Source organism: Leopardus geoffroyi, chromosome C2 (genome assembly GCF_018350155.1).
Source record: "Leopardus geoffroyi isolate Oge1 chromosome C2, O.geoffroyi_Oge1_pat1.0, whole genome shotgun sequence".
NCBI classification, from domain to species: domain Eukaryota; kingdom Metazoa; phylum Chordata; class Mammalia; order Carnivora; family Felidae; genus Leopardus; species Leopardus geoffroyi.
Window position 1 is genome coordinate 121,427,274 of NC_059333.1, and position 15,151 is coordinate 121,442,424.

Sequence of the window (15,151 nt, forward strand, 5' to 3'; positions counted from 1 at the left end):
TGTGGAGTCTTAAAAAGAAAAAATAGAACTACCTTATGATCCACGAGCTGCACTACTGGGCACTTACAAAAGAATGGAAGAACACTAATCCAAAGAGATACATACACCTTGATGTTTATAGCAGCATTATTTCTAATAGCCAAGATAATGGAAGCAGCCCAAGTGTCCACTGATTGATGAATGGGTAAAGAAGATATGGTACAGTTTTCAACATAGTACTAGAAGTCCTAGCCTCAGCAATCAGACAACAAAAAGAAATAAAAGTCATACAAATTGACAAGCCAGACTTTCACTCTTCACAGGTGACATGATATTCTACATAGAAAACCCAAAAGACTTCACCAAAAAAACTGCTAGAACTGATTAATGAATTCAACAAAGTTGCAGGATATAAAATCAACATACAGAAATCAGTTGCATTTCTATATACCAATGAAGCAGCAGAAAGAGAAATCAAGGAATCGATCCCATTTACAATTGCACCAAAAACCACAAAATACCTAGGAATAAACCTAATTAAAGAGGTAAAAGATCTGTGTGCTGAAAACTACAGAAAGCTTATGAAAGAAATTGAAAAAGATACAAGGAAATGGAAAAACATTCCATCCTCATGGATTGGAAGAATAAATATTGTTAAAATGTCTATATTACCCAAAGCAATCTACACATTCAATGCCATCCCTATCAAAATACCACCAGGATTCTTCACATAGCTAGAACAAACAATCCTAAAATTTGTATGGAACCACAAAAGACCCTGAATAGCCAAAGTAATGTTGAAAAAGAAAACCAAAGCTGGAGGCATCACAGTTCTAGACTTTAGCCTGTATTACATCAAGACAGTATGGTGTTGGCATAAAAATGGAGACCTAGATCAATGAAATAGAATAGAGAACCCAGAAATAGACTCACAAATGTATGGCCAGTGAATCTTCGACAAAGCAGGAAAGAGTATCCAGTGGAAAAAAGACAGTCTCTTTAACAAATGGTGCTGGGAGAATTGGACAGTGACATTTAGAAGAATGACACCGGACCACTTTCTTACACCATACATAAGAATAAGTTCAAAATGGATGAAAGACCTAAATGTGAGACAGGAAACCATCAAAATCCTAGAGGAGAAAACAGGCAGCAACCTCTTTGACCTTGGCCACAGCACATGTCTCCAGAGGCAAGGGAAATAAAAGCAAAAATCACCTATTGGGTCCTCGTCAAGATAAAAAGCTTCTGCACAGTGAAGGAAACAATCAACAAAACTAAAAGACAACCGATGGAATAGGAGAAGATATTTGCAAATGACATATCAGATAAAAGGTTAGTTTCCAAAATACATAAAGATTTTATCTTTATAGATTTTGTTATCAAACTGAACACCCAAAAAAACTATCCAGTGAAGAAATGGGCATAAGACATGAATAAACACTTTACCAAAGAAGACCTCCAGATGACCAACAGACACATGAAAAAATGCCCAACATTGCTCATCATCAGGGAAATAGATATCAAAACCACATTGAGATACCACCTCACATCTTCAGAATGGCTAAAATTAACAACTCAGGAAACAACAGATGTTGGCGAGGATGCAGAGAAAGGGGAACCCTCTTATACTGTTGGTGAGAAGGCAAACTGGTACAGCCACTCTGGAAAACAGCATGGAGGTTCCTCAAAAAATTAAAAATAGAACTACTCTATGACCCAGCAATTGCACCACTAGGTATTTATCCAAAGGATACAAAAATGCTGATTATAAGGGGCACATGCACCCCAATGTTTATAGCAGCACTATCAATAATAGTCAAAGTATGGAAAGAGCCCTAATGTCCATCAACTGCTGAATGGATAAAGAAGATGTATGTGTATACATACACACACACACACACACACACACACACCCCTACATACACAGTGGAATATTGCTCAGTGATCAAAAAGAATGAAATCTTGCCATTTGCAACAACATGGATGGACCTAGAGTGTATTATGCTAAGCTAAATAATCAGCCAGAGAAAGACAGATATCGTATGATATCCCTCATGTGGAATTTAAGCAATGTAACAGATAAACATAGGGGAAGGGAAGGAAATATAAGATAAAAACATAAGAGACTCTTAAATACAGAGAACAAACTGAGGGTTGCTGGAGGGGAGGTGGGTGGTAGGGGGATGGGCTAAACGGGTGGTGGGCATTAAGGAGGGTACTTGTTGGGATGAGTACTGGATGTTGTATGTAAGTGATGAATCACTGAATTCTACTCCTGAAACCAATACTACACTGTGTGTTAACTAACTTGAATTTAAACAAATAAATTTAAGGAAAAAAAAGACTTGGTATGTATGTGTATACACACACACACACACACACACACACACACACACACATAATAGGATATCATTCAGTTATAAAAAAGGATGTAATTTTGCCATTTGCAATGACATGGATGGAGCTAAAAAGTATACTAAGTGAAATAAGTCAATCAAAGAAAGACAAATACCATATGATTTCACTCATATGTGGAATTTAAGAAATAAAACAAGCAAGCAAAGGTGAAAAAATAGAGCAAGATACAAACTCTTATTATAGTGAACAATCTGATGGTTATTACCAAGGTGGAGTGGAGGGATGGTTAAATAGGTGATGGGAACTAAGGATTACACTTGTCATGATGCGCACAGGGTAATGTATGGAACTGTTGAATTACTTTATTGTACATCTGAAACTAACGTAACACTGTTAATGGAAATTAAAATTAAAACTTAAGTAAAAAAAGAAAAACAAAAACTGAGCTCATAAAAAACAGACTGGTGGTGGCCAGAGGGTGGGGGTGGAGGGTAGACAATGGATGAAGGTGGTCAAAAGGTATAAACTTTTCGTTATGAAATAAATTAAGTCATGGAAATATTTTGTGCAACATGGTAACTATAGTTAATAATACCGTATTGTGTATTTGAAAGTTGCTAAGAGAGTAAATATTAAAAGTCCGTGTCCGAAGGGGGTGCCTGATGGTTCAGGTGGAAGAACATGAGACTCTTGATCCCAGGCTTGTGAGCTCAAGCCCCATGTTGGGTATAGAGATTAGTTAAGTGAATAAATAATTTAAATAAGCAGACAAATGTTCTCATCACAAGAAAAAACATTTGTAACTATGTATGTTTATGGATATTAGCTAGATTTCATGTGATGATCATTCTGCAATATATACAAATAGCAAGTTATGTACACCTGAAACTAATGTTGTATGTCCATTATATCTCAGTTTTTTAAAAGATGTAATTTACATACCATAAAATTAACTGTTTCAAAGTGTACTGTAGTGGTTTTTAGCATATTCCCAAGATTGTGCAACCATCACTGGTATCTAATTATAAAACATTTTTATCACCCCCAAAAGAAATTAGCAGGTACTCTCCATCCCTACTCCCCTGCCATTGTCTAGCAACCACTAATCTACTTTCTGTCTCAATGGATTTGACTATTCTGAACATTTCATATATAAATGGAATCCTACAACATGTGGCATTTTAGGTCTTCTTTCACTTAACATGGTGTTTTCAGGGTTTATCCATGTTGTAGCCTGTATTAGTAATTCATTCTTTCTTATTGCCAAATATTCTATTGTATATCACATTTTGTTTATCCATTTATCAACTAATGGACAATGGATTTTTTACACCCTTTGACTATTGTGAAAAGTGTGGCTGTGAACATTTGTGTACAAGTTTTATGTGGATATACGTTTTCAGTTTTCTTGGGTATGGTGTAGAATTTACTGGGTCACATGTTAACTCTAAGCTTAACATTTTGAGGTAATACTTTAGAATCCCAAAGGCAAGGTATGAGGGTTCCAATTTCTCCACATTCTTACCAACACTTCTTGTTTACCTGTCTTTTTTACTTTACCCATCCTAGTGGGTGGTATACCTAATGGTATCTCGTTATGGTTTTAGCTTGCATTTCCCTAATGATCAGTTATGTTGAGCATCTCTTCATGCACTTATTGGTCAGTTGTATGTCATCTTTGGACAAATAACTATTCAAATCCTTTCCATTTGTTTTTTAAATTGAATTATTTGTCTTTTTATTGTTGCGTTGTAAGACTTCTTTTACATATTGTGGGTAGTAGATCCTTAAGAGATACATAATTTGCATATATTTTCTCCCATATGTGGATTGTCTTTTTTGCTTTCTTGATGATGTCCTTTTTAGCATTTAAGTTTTTAGTTTTGATGAAGTCCAATTTATCTATTTTTATTGTTTGTGCTTTTGGTGTCATTTAAGAAACTATTGCATAATCCAAATCATGAACAGTTATGCCTCTGTTTTCTTTTAAGTGCTTTGTAGTTTTAGCTCTTATATTTAGATCTATGGTCATTTTCAGTTATTTTGTGTTTCTAGTGTGAGGTAGGGGTCCATATTTATTCTTTTGAGTGTGCAGATCCAGTTTTCCTCACACTATTTTTTGAAAATATTATTCTTCATTTAATTGTCTCGGCACTTCTATGAAAAATCAGTTGAGCATATATGTAAGACTTTATTTCTGGACTCTTCAATTTTGTTCTCTTGATCTCTATGTGTAACCATATGCCTATAACACATTATCTTGATCACTGTAGCTTTGTAGTAAATTTTGAAATTTGGAATTGTGAGTGCTCCAACTTTTTCTTTTTCAAGATTGTTTGGCTATTCATTGCATTTCCGTAATTTTAAGGTCATCTTGTCAACTTCTGCAAAAAGCCAACCTGGATGTTAATAAGTATGGCATTGAATCTGTTAGTTTGTGGAGTATTGTCATTTCAAAAATGTTGAGTCTTCTGAACCATGAACATTGGATGTCTTTTCATTTATTTAATTCTTCTGTAATTTCTTTCAATAGTGTTTTATAATTTTTAGTTTTCAAGTCTTGTATTTTTTTTAAATGTGCTTCTACGTGTTTTTTAAATACTATGCTAAATGGAATTTCTTCTTTATTTCATTTTTGTATTCATTTTTCGTGTTAAATTTTTGTATATTTATCCCTATCTTGCAAATTTTGCTGAACTCATTTATTCTAATAGTTATTTTGTAGGTACCTTAAGATTTTTCTCTCTGTAACAGCACATTGTCTGCAGATAAAAATTGTTTTACTTTTTCCTTTCCAATCTCATGCCTTTTTTTTCTTGCCTAATTGCTCTAGCAAAATGAATGTCAGATAGACAAGGTGAGAGGTCTACATCTTTATCTTGTTCCTAATCTTGGGGGTATAGAAGTTTCACCATTAAACATGTTAGCTGTAGTATGTAGTTTTTAAAAAGGACTTTTAAAGTTCATGTATCCACCTTCTTTCTTTCAAGCTGTTTACCATACATTTTGGTATAACATACTGGTTAGTTAGACATAGGAGAAGGCAAATTCTCTGAAAGAGGAAGTATAGTATCTTGTGAAATACTAAGAGCTCCTATCCCAATTGGAGGAAGTCAGGAAATAATTTCTGGAGGAAGTAGCTGAAACCTTAAAGATAAATGGAATTGACCGTCAAACGGGAAGAGTATTCTGAGTGATAGAAATATCAAAGCAAGTGAAGGCATGGACTGCCTAAGAAATATAATTTTGTTTTCTAGAGGGTAGACTTTGAGTAGATGGTGCTATGATCATGGTGCCTAGATGAGCAGGGCTAGATTATGAAAAGTCCACATGGGGCTGGTTTACACGTTTAAACTTTTAAGAAGAAATTTTAAAAAGAGAAAATGAAATCAGATTTTGCACTGTAGAAAAATTACAGTTGCAGTTTGGGCTAGAGACCAGAAAACCAGTTAGAGGACTATTAGAGTAACTCAGAGAAAAATGATGGTGCATTGGATGAGGTAGTGACAGTAGAAATGAAGGTAAGTAGAAGGGTTCTAAAGGGGTTTAGGAGGTAGAATTGAGTGTTAGGAGGACTGATGATTCTAGGATGATTCCTAGATTTTTGTTCAGAGCAAATGAGTGAATGATGTTCTTTACTGATTTGGGGAATACACGTTAAATAGTTTGAGAAAGGGTAATGAATTTTGTTTTGGACATACTGACTATAAGAAAACTGAGTGGGTTTTTCCATAGGTAGTTGTATTTGAAGTTCACTGTATGCATTTAGAAATGGCACACAGAACTCACCTTACTCTACTCTCCAAGAATAACTCAGATCCTTCTCTGCCTTCCCTCTTCCCTCTCTCTTTCCTTTCAGTCCCTCACCCCAAAACAGTAAGTTCACAGATGTTACTGATGCAGTAGTAATGTGTGTTGTAAGAGTATTACCATTAGCTTCTCATCCTTCACTTACTTTTCACCTAGGTGCTGACTTTAGAGAGACTTCTTTTACAAAAATAACATCATGTTACCACATTTGTTTACATTTTAGTGTCTTAAAAACTTTTCTACATGATCCTCTGGTGGAATGGAGTAAACCAGTGAAAGGGCATTCCAAAGCACCACTGAATGAAACCGGGGAAGTTGTCAATGAAAAGGTTAGTAGAAGGTGTAGCTTGATATGAGCTGACATTGTGTGTCTCTATAAATGAGAATTGATTCTAAATGCTATCAGTGACTGACCATTGAATACTCTGAGCTCTAGTTCTTGTTTAACTATAGATAGCTCACAATAATGAGATATAGTGGGAAAAAAACTTGGAACACAGATTACCTGAACTTACAAAGCTTTAATGTGTAGTAATTCACTCTGTACTAATATTAGTTGAAGTCTCAGAGTTTGCAGATAATAATTTTTAATAAGTGAGAATAGATTAAGGATTATTATTGTAATAACGTCATTCTGACTTTTGCATTTTGATATTTTTTGTTATTGAGAGAAATGTGTACCATTCCAAGTAGCTTAGAAGTCCCATTTACTCATAGTAACGTAATCTAAATATTAGGCTTTTAGAGTATTGTTGCTATTATTATTCATTCACATATTTAAGTCCTAACATTTTCAGAGTCGATTTTAAATTATTATTTTTCTAGAACTGTAATGTAGAAGAAATTCCCTGGTATTTTACATAGTCCAGAAACATGTCCATATCAGTTGATATTAGATTAATGTTGCAAGCCTTTGTGGTACCTGGCTGGCTCAGCTGGTAGAGTATGCAACTCTTGATCTCAGGGTTGTGAATTCAAGGCCCACCTTGGGTGTAGAGATTACTTTAAAAAGAAATAAAATCATAACTAACATTGCAAGCTTCAAAATCAGTATCTCATGTAGTATTTGTTTCATTTCTTTTGTCTTTGATTTTACAAAAAGGGTAATGATCCATAAAAGGATATAAACATTTGTTAAATGACAGAAAAGTAGTAATTTCAGGTGATCAACATCCACATGTTATTGGGGTCTTAGCTCTTACGATTTTTAATTTCTTCTTATAGGCCAAGACCCATGTTCTTGACATCGAGCAGCGACTGCAAGGTGTAATCAAGACCCGAAATAGAGTGACAGGGCTGCCGTTATCTATTGAAGGACATGTGCATTACCTTATACAAGAAGCTACTGATGAAAACTTACTATGCCAGATGTACCTTGGTTGGACTCCGTATATGTGAAATGAAATTACTTCAAAGAATATGTTAATTATCTAAAATTAATGCGTTTGGTATTAATCTGTGATTATATCTATTCAGTTCCAAAGTACAACATAAATAAGTTTCTTTATGTTCTCAGAGCAACTGGTATTAACTCCCTTATTGTTAATAATATTTAAAATAATATATGTTGTTATTAAGAAATAAACTTTGTTTTAAAAAAAATTTTAATGTTTTTGAAGGAGTGTGAGTGGGGTAGGAGCAGAGAGAGAAAACTGCTTTCTTAATATATGTTCATTATAACTGGAGAAATGTAACATCTTAGGTTTTTATGCTCTAAAAAGATGTATTTAAACAAGCCAGTCTCATTGCATTTTACAACTCTGATTTTAAGTACTAGCTAGCATAAGGATTCATTTGAGTGGTGCCTGACTGGCATGTGATCCTTGATCTCAGGGTTGTGAGTTGGAGCCCCATGTTAGGTGTGGAGATTACTTAAAAAAAATAAATAAAACTTTAAAAAATGTTTTTTAAAAAGCATTCATTTGAACAAAAAAAAATTATTGAATAAATACTATGGACAAAGCACTATGCTAGATTTATGCACCAAGCTACCTCCCCTGCCTCTAGGAACTGACTGTCCAGTCTAGTGAAACATATAAACGTAAAGCACACATCAAGTTCACTTAATAAGACTCTTTTTTTTGTATGGTTGAAAATGTAATAGGAAAAAAAAAGAGTATGACTATGAAAACTAATGTAATTTTAAAGATGCTGCCATACTGAGAGTTTACCAGAATACAGAATCTAGTGGTCTTAGAAGACAGTTAAAATTTCGTTAATATTTTAAAATTAAAGATATTTTAATGTTAATTTTTTGTAAATTTTCTTTCAGGAGATTTAAAATAATTCACAATACTTAAAAGTAATGAGGTTATTACATTCAAATGGAAAATTCACCATAACAGAATTTTACTTAAGTTCGCTTGATAGAATTATGCTTCACTATACAGTTTAGAGTGTGATGGGGGAAAAAACACGATAAACCAGGAGACATGAATGTGAAAATAAGTATATATAATTACCTTTGGGGGCCTAACGGTGAGTTGAGGAAGCTGGCTGGGGGTTAGGAGAGGAGTTAGGAAATTTTTTCAAATAATTCGGAAAAAAAGCGTTTTTAAAAGAGACTTTGCTATAGAGTTATATTCCTCAAAGGAAAAAACCTCTCCCTCGCCAAACAAAACTAAACCAATTCCTCAGAGAAACGCTTCACCCGTCGCCAAACAACCAAATCACCAGATCTTCCCAAATCAGTGTTGAAAAATACTGAGATTAGTAATCCCAGGACACAAGCAATCAGGACAAAAATCAGTGTTCCAAAAATCTTCCAGCAGGCTCGTGAGGTTTTCACAGCACTTCCACGTCCATTTATAAAGCACAGTTCCATCAACCGGCATTTCCAGAACAAAGTTTCACGCACCAAAACGCCGCCTTGCTCTTGAACGTAACCACCGCCGTTCAGCGGCGGCTAGGATTAGAGCCCCGCCCCGGGGATGCGGCCTCGAATCGGCCGCTCTAGGCCCGGCGAGCGCTCTCTATGGTCGGGCGAGCGGTGTGTTGTCATCGGCGAAGCGACGGCCGGAGGCTGCGGCGTAGGCCCCGGCGGGGCGTTTGGTTTCGGTTTGGCCCTGATTGGAATTAGTGTTGACGGTCGAGATGGGAGTCCCCAAGTTTTACCGATGGATCTCGGAGCGGTATCCCTGCCTCAGTGAAGTGGTGAAAGAGCATCAGGTGGGTGAGCGAGGGGGCAGCGGCTCAGAAGGCCCAGAACCCGGGGCCCCGCGGCCCTCTCCACCCTGGGACTGGGCTCCCCAGCCTCCTCTTTCTGCTCGTCGTCTGCGGGATGAGCGGCAAAGAGAGGGGAAGAGAAGGTTTGAGGATATCCTGATGCTTTGAATGGGGCGAAGACGCAGGTTTCGTTTCTCCGGGCAGAGTCACGGGGATCGCGGCAGTTGTGACACTGACAGCTTTGCTGCCGGGCAGGGCCTTCCGCGATTCCGAAATTAAATCCTGGGGAGGAACGCTGTAGTGAATTCTTTCCTTTCCTGCTCAAGGAGCTGCGTCTTCCCTTATAGAGACAGCAAAGCCCGAGCGGGTGTCCTGAGTACCTCCCAACCCCCCACCCCAAAGCAACAGACCCACGTACCAACGATAATAACTTCCTCCGCAGTTGAGTCACCTTGTTTACTTTCCTTTATCAGGACCTGCATCCCACCCCACCCCCAACGCCTAGACGCTTTGACCTGGCTGATGGTTCATATTTATGATACGTTTTGTTACTCTTTTTCGATCATCCCAAAGGCCGTACGAATCCCGAGTTCCAAAAGAAACAAAATACACTTGGACCGGCAGCGGCAGTTAATTGGAGGCTTCACTGTGCGAGTGTGCGTGTGTGTGTGTGCGCGCGTGTGAGAGAGAGAGGAGAAAAAGAAATGGATTGCTAGAGCACTGATAGTAGTAATAGTAGTGTCTGGTTTATAATCCGGCATGTAATAATATCCCAGTGCGACGTTTTTTGTGTAGATTCCAGAAGTGTTTATATAGTGGAACTGTGAAAAGAAATAGCAAGCAGTTATCTATTAGGCTTTGGGTGATGTATTCGTGTTTATCACATTTAATGATTTGGGTAGATTTCTTGTCCATTTTATATTTTACAGGAAAAAAGTTTTGATATTTGTGTAGCTAATTGAATCAGTAATGATGGATAACATTGTGTTAATAGTGGGGGGAAATAATCCAGCCCAAACCATCATGCTGTTTATTAAATTATGGGTTAATCTTTTTACAAGTACTATAAGCATAAAGATAGGCTTAAACTTCCAGAAGGGATTCTTTGTTGTCGGATTCGAGTCAGCTTTGGCATATGAAGAAAAACTTAAAGAATTCCAAAACAATAGTTTATCTTTCATTTATTTGAAACATGGATTGAGTGAGATTTAGGGAGACATTTCTTTCCAGAGAAGAAGGTTAAAAAGGGTTACTAAGTACATTGCTGAAATGGAGACAACCAGCTTTGGCTTTTCCTGGGTCATTCATTCAACAAATAGCTGAGTGCCTGCCGTGCATCAGTCACTTTATCTCCGAAGTGAAGAAATGTGATTGTTATTCAGATTGGCTTAATAACATAATTTGTTCAATAGTATTTTTACTCTGTACTCTTTGGTACAGAATTTGGTTTGATGAAACTTTGATTCTTAACATCTTGAGGGATTTTTTTTTTTTTTACTGAAGAACAAAAAATAATCCCTTAAAGGCAATTTTATGATAGATTTAAAAAGACTTAAAACTTGGCTTATCAAAGTACTTTCACAGATGTTTGATTTGTGTAGTTAACAACAACAACAACAAAAAGAGCAAATGTTCTAAAGAGTTACCAGCTACTCTCTTAAGCAGTATTTAAAAGATGGTAAGACTAAGTAAGTCACAGTGATTCAAAAGCTAGTCCTGGGAGGAAGGGGTTGGGAAGAGGAATAGGTTGTGGGAAGATGGTGGTGGTGATGATAACAGCATAGTTTTTGGTCTCTCTGAATCCACACATAAAAACAAATGAAGTAGGTAGCAAAGTTTGAAATCTACGGAACATTTATGACAAAACCATATAACATCGTATCCCTATGAACCCAAATATAAGTAGGTGAGGATAAAATACCAATAGTTTCTAGCCCCAGTTGGTGTTGGCATCCCTGCAAGAGAAAAAAGGAAGTAATGAGGCAACAGCTGATGGACCTGAGAACAGGAGAACTGCAGAATATTCACTAAAAGACTGTGTAGGCCAATTACATAGGAGTGTTTGTAACTAAGGGGTTTTAAAGGATAGGACTATTTGGCCTCCTGTGAATTCTCGTAACTGACTTGCCAAGGCATCCTTCTTAGGCAAATACAGTAAAAGAGAAAACAGATATGCCCCCCTATACAAGAGCAGACACTTTAAAATGGAAATGTCAGCTTGTGTTTCCTTCTGTGCAATTTGTAGCAAATGCATAGAAGCTTGGCTTTAAAATTGCAGGCTCTAGCATAACAATGTGCATGCACTTAACACTACTGAACTGTGCGCTTAAAAATGGTTAAGATGGGGGCGCCTGGGTGGCTCAGTTAGTTAGGCATTTGACCCTTGATTTTGGCTCAGGTCATGATCTCATGGTTCCTGAGTTCAGGCCCCACTTTGGGCTCTGTACCGACAGTCCAGAGCCTGCTTGGGAGTGTCTCTCTCTCTCTCTCTCTCTCTCTCTCTCTCTCTCTCTCTCTGCCCTCCCCCACTTGCGCGCACTCTGTCTCTCTCAAAATAAGTAAACTTAAAAAAAATGGTTAAGATGGCAAATTTTATGTTACGTATATTTTACCACAGTTTTAAAAATTGAAGGCACTAGAGTATGCATTATGAACAGGAACAAGGGAACCAAAATTGTTGAGAGGGTGGAACTTTACATATTAAAGTGCCTTAGTATGTGAACAGATAATACAGTATGTCTGTGGTATTAAAATTCCATTGGAAGATATTGATTAAGGAAAAACAAGTATTAAGAACTACCTGGAAGAAGAGCAATAATGAAAGAAAGATTAAGAAACACTGCTCTAATGCAGTTCAGCTTGGTTTAAAATTTAGCTCCAACATTTCACTAGCTATGGGTGAGTGACTCAGTCTTCTTGTGACTCAGTTTTCTCAACTACAAAATGGAGATAATACTACTAGGATTGCTATGATTACATAAGTGAATGCACATACACTTGATTCTTGAAACTGGGATTGAGAGCACCGGCCCCCTCCAAGCCCCCACACAGTGGAAAATCCAAGTATAACTTTGACTCCCCCCAAAATTAACTACTAATAGCCTACTGTTCACTGGAAGCCTTACTAATAACATAAACAGTCAATTAACACATATTTTGTATGTTAAATGTATTATATACTGTATTCTTACAATAAAATAAGCTAGAGAAAAGAAAATGTTAAGAAAATCATAAGGAAAATACATTTACAGTACTGTACTGTATTTATTGAAAAAAGTCCACATGTAAGTAGACCTGTTAAATTCAAATGCATGTTGTTCAAGGGTTAACTGTAAAGCATTTAAATCTGTCTAGTACATGGCAAGTGCTTAACAGATCTTAGCTATTATAATAGCACTGTACTAGATTGTAATCACAAAGAGAACTGCATATGTTCCAAGAGTTCATAATCTTGTTTGTATGACCTTTGTTTTGTAAGGGTTAAGTTTTCATTGTATATATGTTCCTCATTACAACTTCATCTTTTGTGGTACATAATAGATCTTAAGTTTATTGAGTGAATGAACTTATTAACTCTAGCATATTATATAACCTATAAAGAATACATAGTATATAAAAACATTGCATATTAAAATATATGTTGTATATTTAGTACGTTTTAAAACATGCATATTAAAAAATGAAGCAACAAAATCTTGGGATTGTTTAAGATAAATAGGATTAAAGAATTGAGAAAAAAGAATTGCTAACAGCTCTTTTGAAAAGTAAATTTTATATTGTCTTTATGAAAAAGGCATTTTGTAGCAGCGCTAAACAGGATACAAAGTTATACTAACAAAAAGAAACTACTGTTTTGAGAATAGTAGATACTAAAATATGAATACTTAACCACAATTTAAAGCAGCGTGAATGAAGTGAGTGTTGGGTTGCCTGGGTGGCTCATTCAGTTCCACTCAGGTCATTGATGCCAGGGTCAATGCCACGATCAAGCCCTATGTTGGGCTCCGGGCTGAACATGGAGCCTGCTTACGATTCTCTCTCTCTCTCTCTCTCTCTCTCTCTCTCTCTCTCTCTCTCTCTCTGTCTCTCCCTCTCTCCCTCTCTCCCTCTCTCCCTCTCTCCCTCTCTCCCTCCCCTTCTCCCCCTCTCTCTCCCTCTCCCTCCCTCTCCCTCCCTCTCCCTCCCCCTGCCCCTCTCCCCAACTCACACTTTCTTTCTGTCTCTCTCTAAAATTAAAAAAAAAAAAGTGAGTGTTACACATGTGCTGTCACATTCAATAAAGGCAGAGCTTCATTTTTTGATTATTAAATATTTTTTATTTGCTACTCTGTGTCAGGCAGTGTGCCAAGAGTTCTAAACATGACCAAATGCTTAAGTATAATGTCTGTCCTTTCCTGCTAGCAGGACATTACATTAAGCATTCAACAAGAATGTATAGCGCATGTAAATGTATGTGCCTGGCATTCTTGTATGCATTGGGAACACAAAAATAAGATATGACATAGAGAAAGAAGCATCGTTTCCCCTTAGGTAAGTAGGGGAAAGCTTTCAGACAAAGATATTTACTTATGCTGGATTGGAGCACCTGTGTGGCTTAGTTGGTTAAGCTTCCGACTTCAGCTCTGATCATGATCTCGCAGTTCGTGGGTTCGAGCCCCTTGTCAGGCTCTGTACTAACAGCTCAGAGCCTGGAGCCTGCTTCAGATTCCGTGTCTCCCTCTCTCACTACCCCTCCCCCTGCTCATGCTCTGTCTCTGTCTCTCAAAAATAAATGTTAAAAAAAATTTTTTTTTAAGATGCCTGAGCTGGATCTTGAAAGTTGAGTCAAAATCTACCAGAGCAGCAGAAGAAAGAGCAAAAGGAAAGAGAAGTGTTTCAGGAAGTAGGAGCAGCATCTGTAACATCACAGGGGTTTTAAACAGCCCAGTACATTTAGGGCTTTCTAAGGAATGTACTGTGTGTAGTTAGCTTGTGGAATATATATGGAAACAGGAAAGAATATGGAATTGGTGGGAGAGAGAACAGCCAAATTATACAGAACCTTTTGTAGCATTAAAGGTTTAAGGTATCATGTGGGTTTAAGTAAGGAAGCAACATGATCAGATTATGTTTTGGAAAAATGGCCACGCTGTGATGAGAGAAAAAACTAAGCAAGCAGTCCAGTTGGAAAACTGAGGGCTTGAACTAAGGCAGGCAATCTGGGGATGGAGAAAATGATGAGATTGCCCAAGACAATGGGAATGATTAGGAGGGCAAGATGATAGGAACATTTCGGAAGTTAAATTTAAAAGACAAAACCTCAGTGATTAATTAGATACAAGGGTGAGGAGAGGTGAAAGTAGAAGATAACCTCAGAACTGCTAATTTACAAATGTAACAACTCAGTATTATGTCTTTTTCCCCCAAGTTTTATTTAAATTCCTGTTAGTTAACATACTGTGCAGTATTAGTTTCAGGTGTAAAAATTACTTCCATACAACACCTGGTGCTCATCACAAGTGCACTCCTTAATCCCCATCACCTGTTTCACACATCCCCCCCCCCACCCCCCCTACCTCCCCTCTGGTAACCCTTAGTTTGTTCTCTATAGTTAAGAGTCTTTTTCTTGGATTTCTCTCTCTCTTTCTCTCTGTCTCTCTGTCTCTGTCTTTCTCTTTCCCCCTCCCTCCATCCCTCCCTCTTCTAGTATTATGTATTTTTGAAGGAGCAAAATTCTATTGCATGTTCTCATTTTCTTCACTGCGAATTAGCCAGTGATTACTCAATCATGTATTTTTTTTTTTTACTAATCTGAAACCTAACAGAATTTTTAAAATTTCTTTTCTAAAAGGACGAT

The 15,151-nt window shown here is 37.0% G+C and overlaps 2 protein-coding genes and 1 long non-coding RNA gene across 6 annotated transcripts in view; 2 read left to right on the top strand and 1 right to left on the bottom strand.

The window, feature by feature from the left end:
• Positions 1-7,753, top strand: part of ATR (ATR serine/threonine kinase) — a 100,901-nt gene extending 93,148 nt beyond the window's left edge. For all 3 annotated transcript variants that reach the window (XM_045503416.1, XM_045503417.1, XM_045503420.1), the window contains 2 exons: positions 6,374-6,479; positions 7,375-7,753. In XM_045503416.1, the coding sequence (XP_045359372.1) occupies positions 6,374-6,479; positions 7,375-7,548 (280 nt within the window). In that variant the 3' untranslated portion in view covers positions 7,549-7,753. The remainder of the gene's footprint in view (positions 1-6,373; positions 6,480-7,374) is intronic.
• Positions 7,754-8,698: 945 nt separating this feature from the next.
• LOC123611469 lies at positions 8,699-10,352 on the bottom strand. Its single transcript, XR_006718684.1, has 2 exons — positions 9,858-10,352; positions 8,699-9,597 (listed from the first exon to the last, which is right to left on the bottom strand). It is a non-coding gene; the product is annotated as an uncharacterized LOC123611469 (long non-coding RNA).
• The window catches only part of XRN1 (5'-3' exoribonuclease 1), a 120,255-nt gene continuing 114,219 nt past the window's right edge, over positions 9,116-15,151 (top strand). For both annotated transcript variants that reach the window (XM_045503421.1, XM_045503422.1), the window contains exon 1: positions 9,116-9,318. In XM_045503421.1, coding sequence (XP_045359377.1) covers positions 9,244-9,318 — 75 coding nt within the window. In that variant the 5' untranslated portion in view covers positions 9,116-9,243. The remainder of the gene's footprint in view (positions 9,319-15,151) is intronic.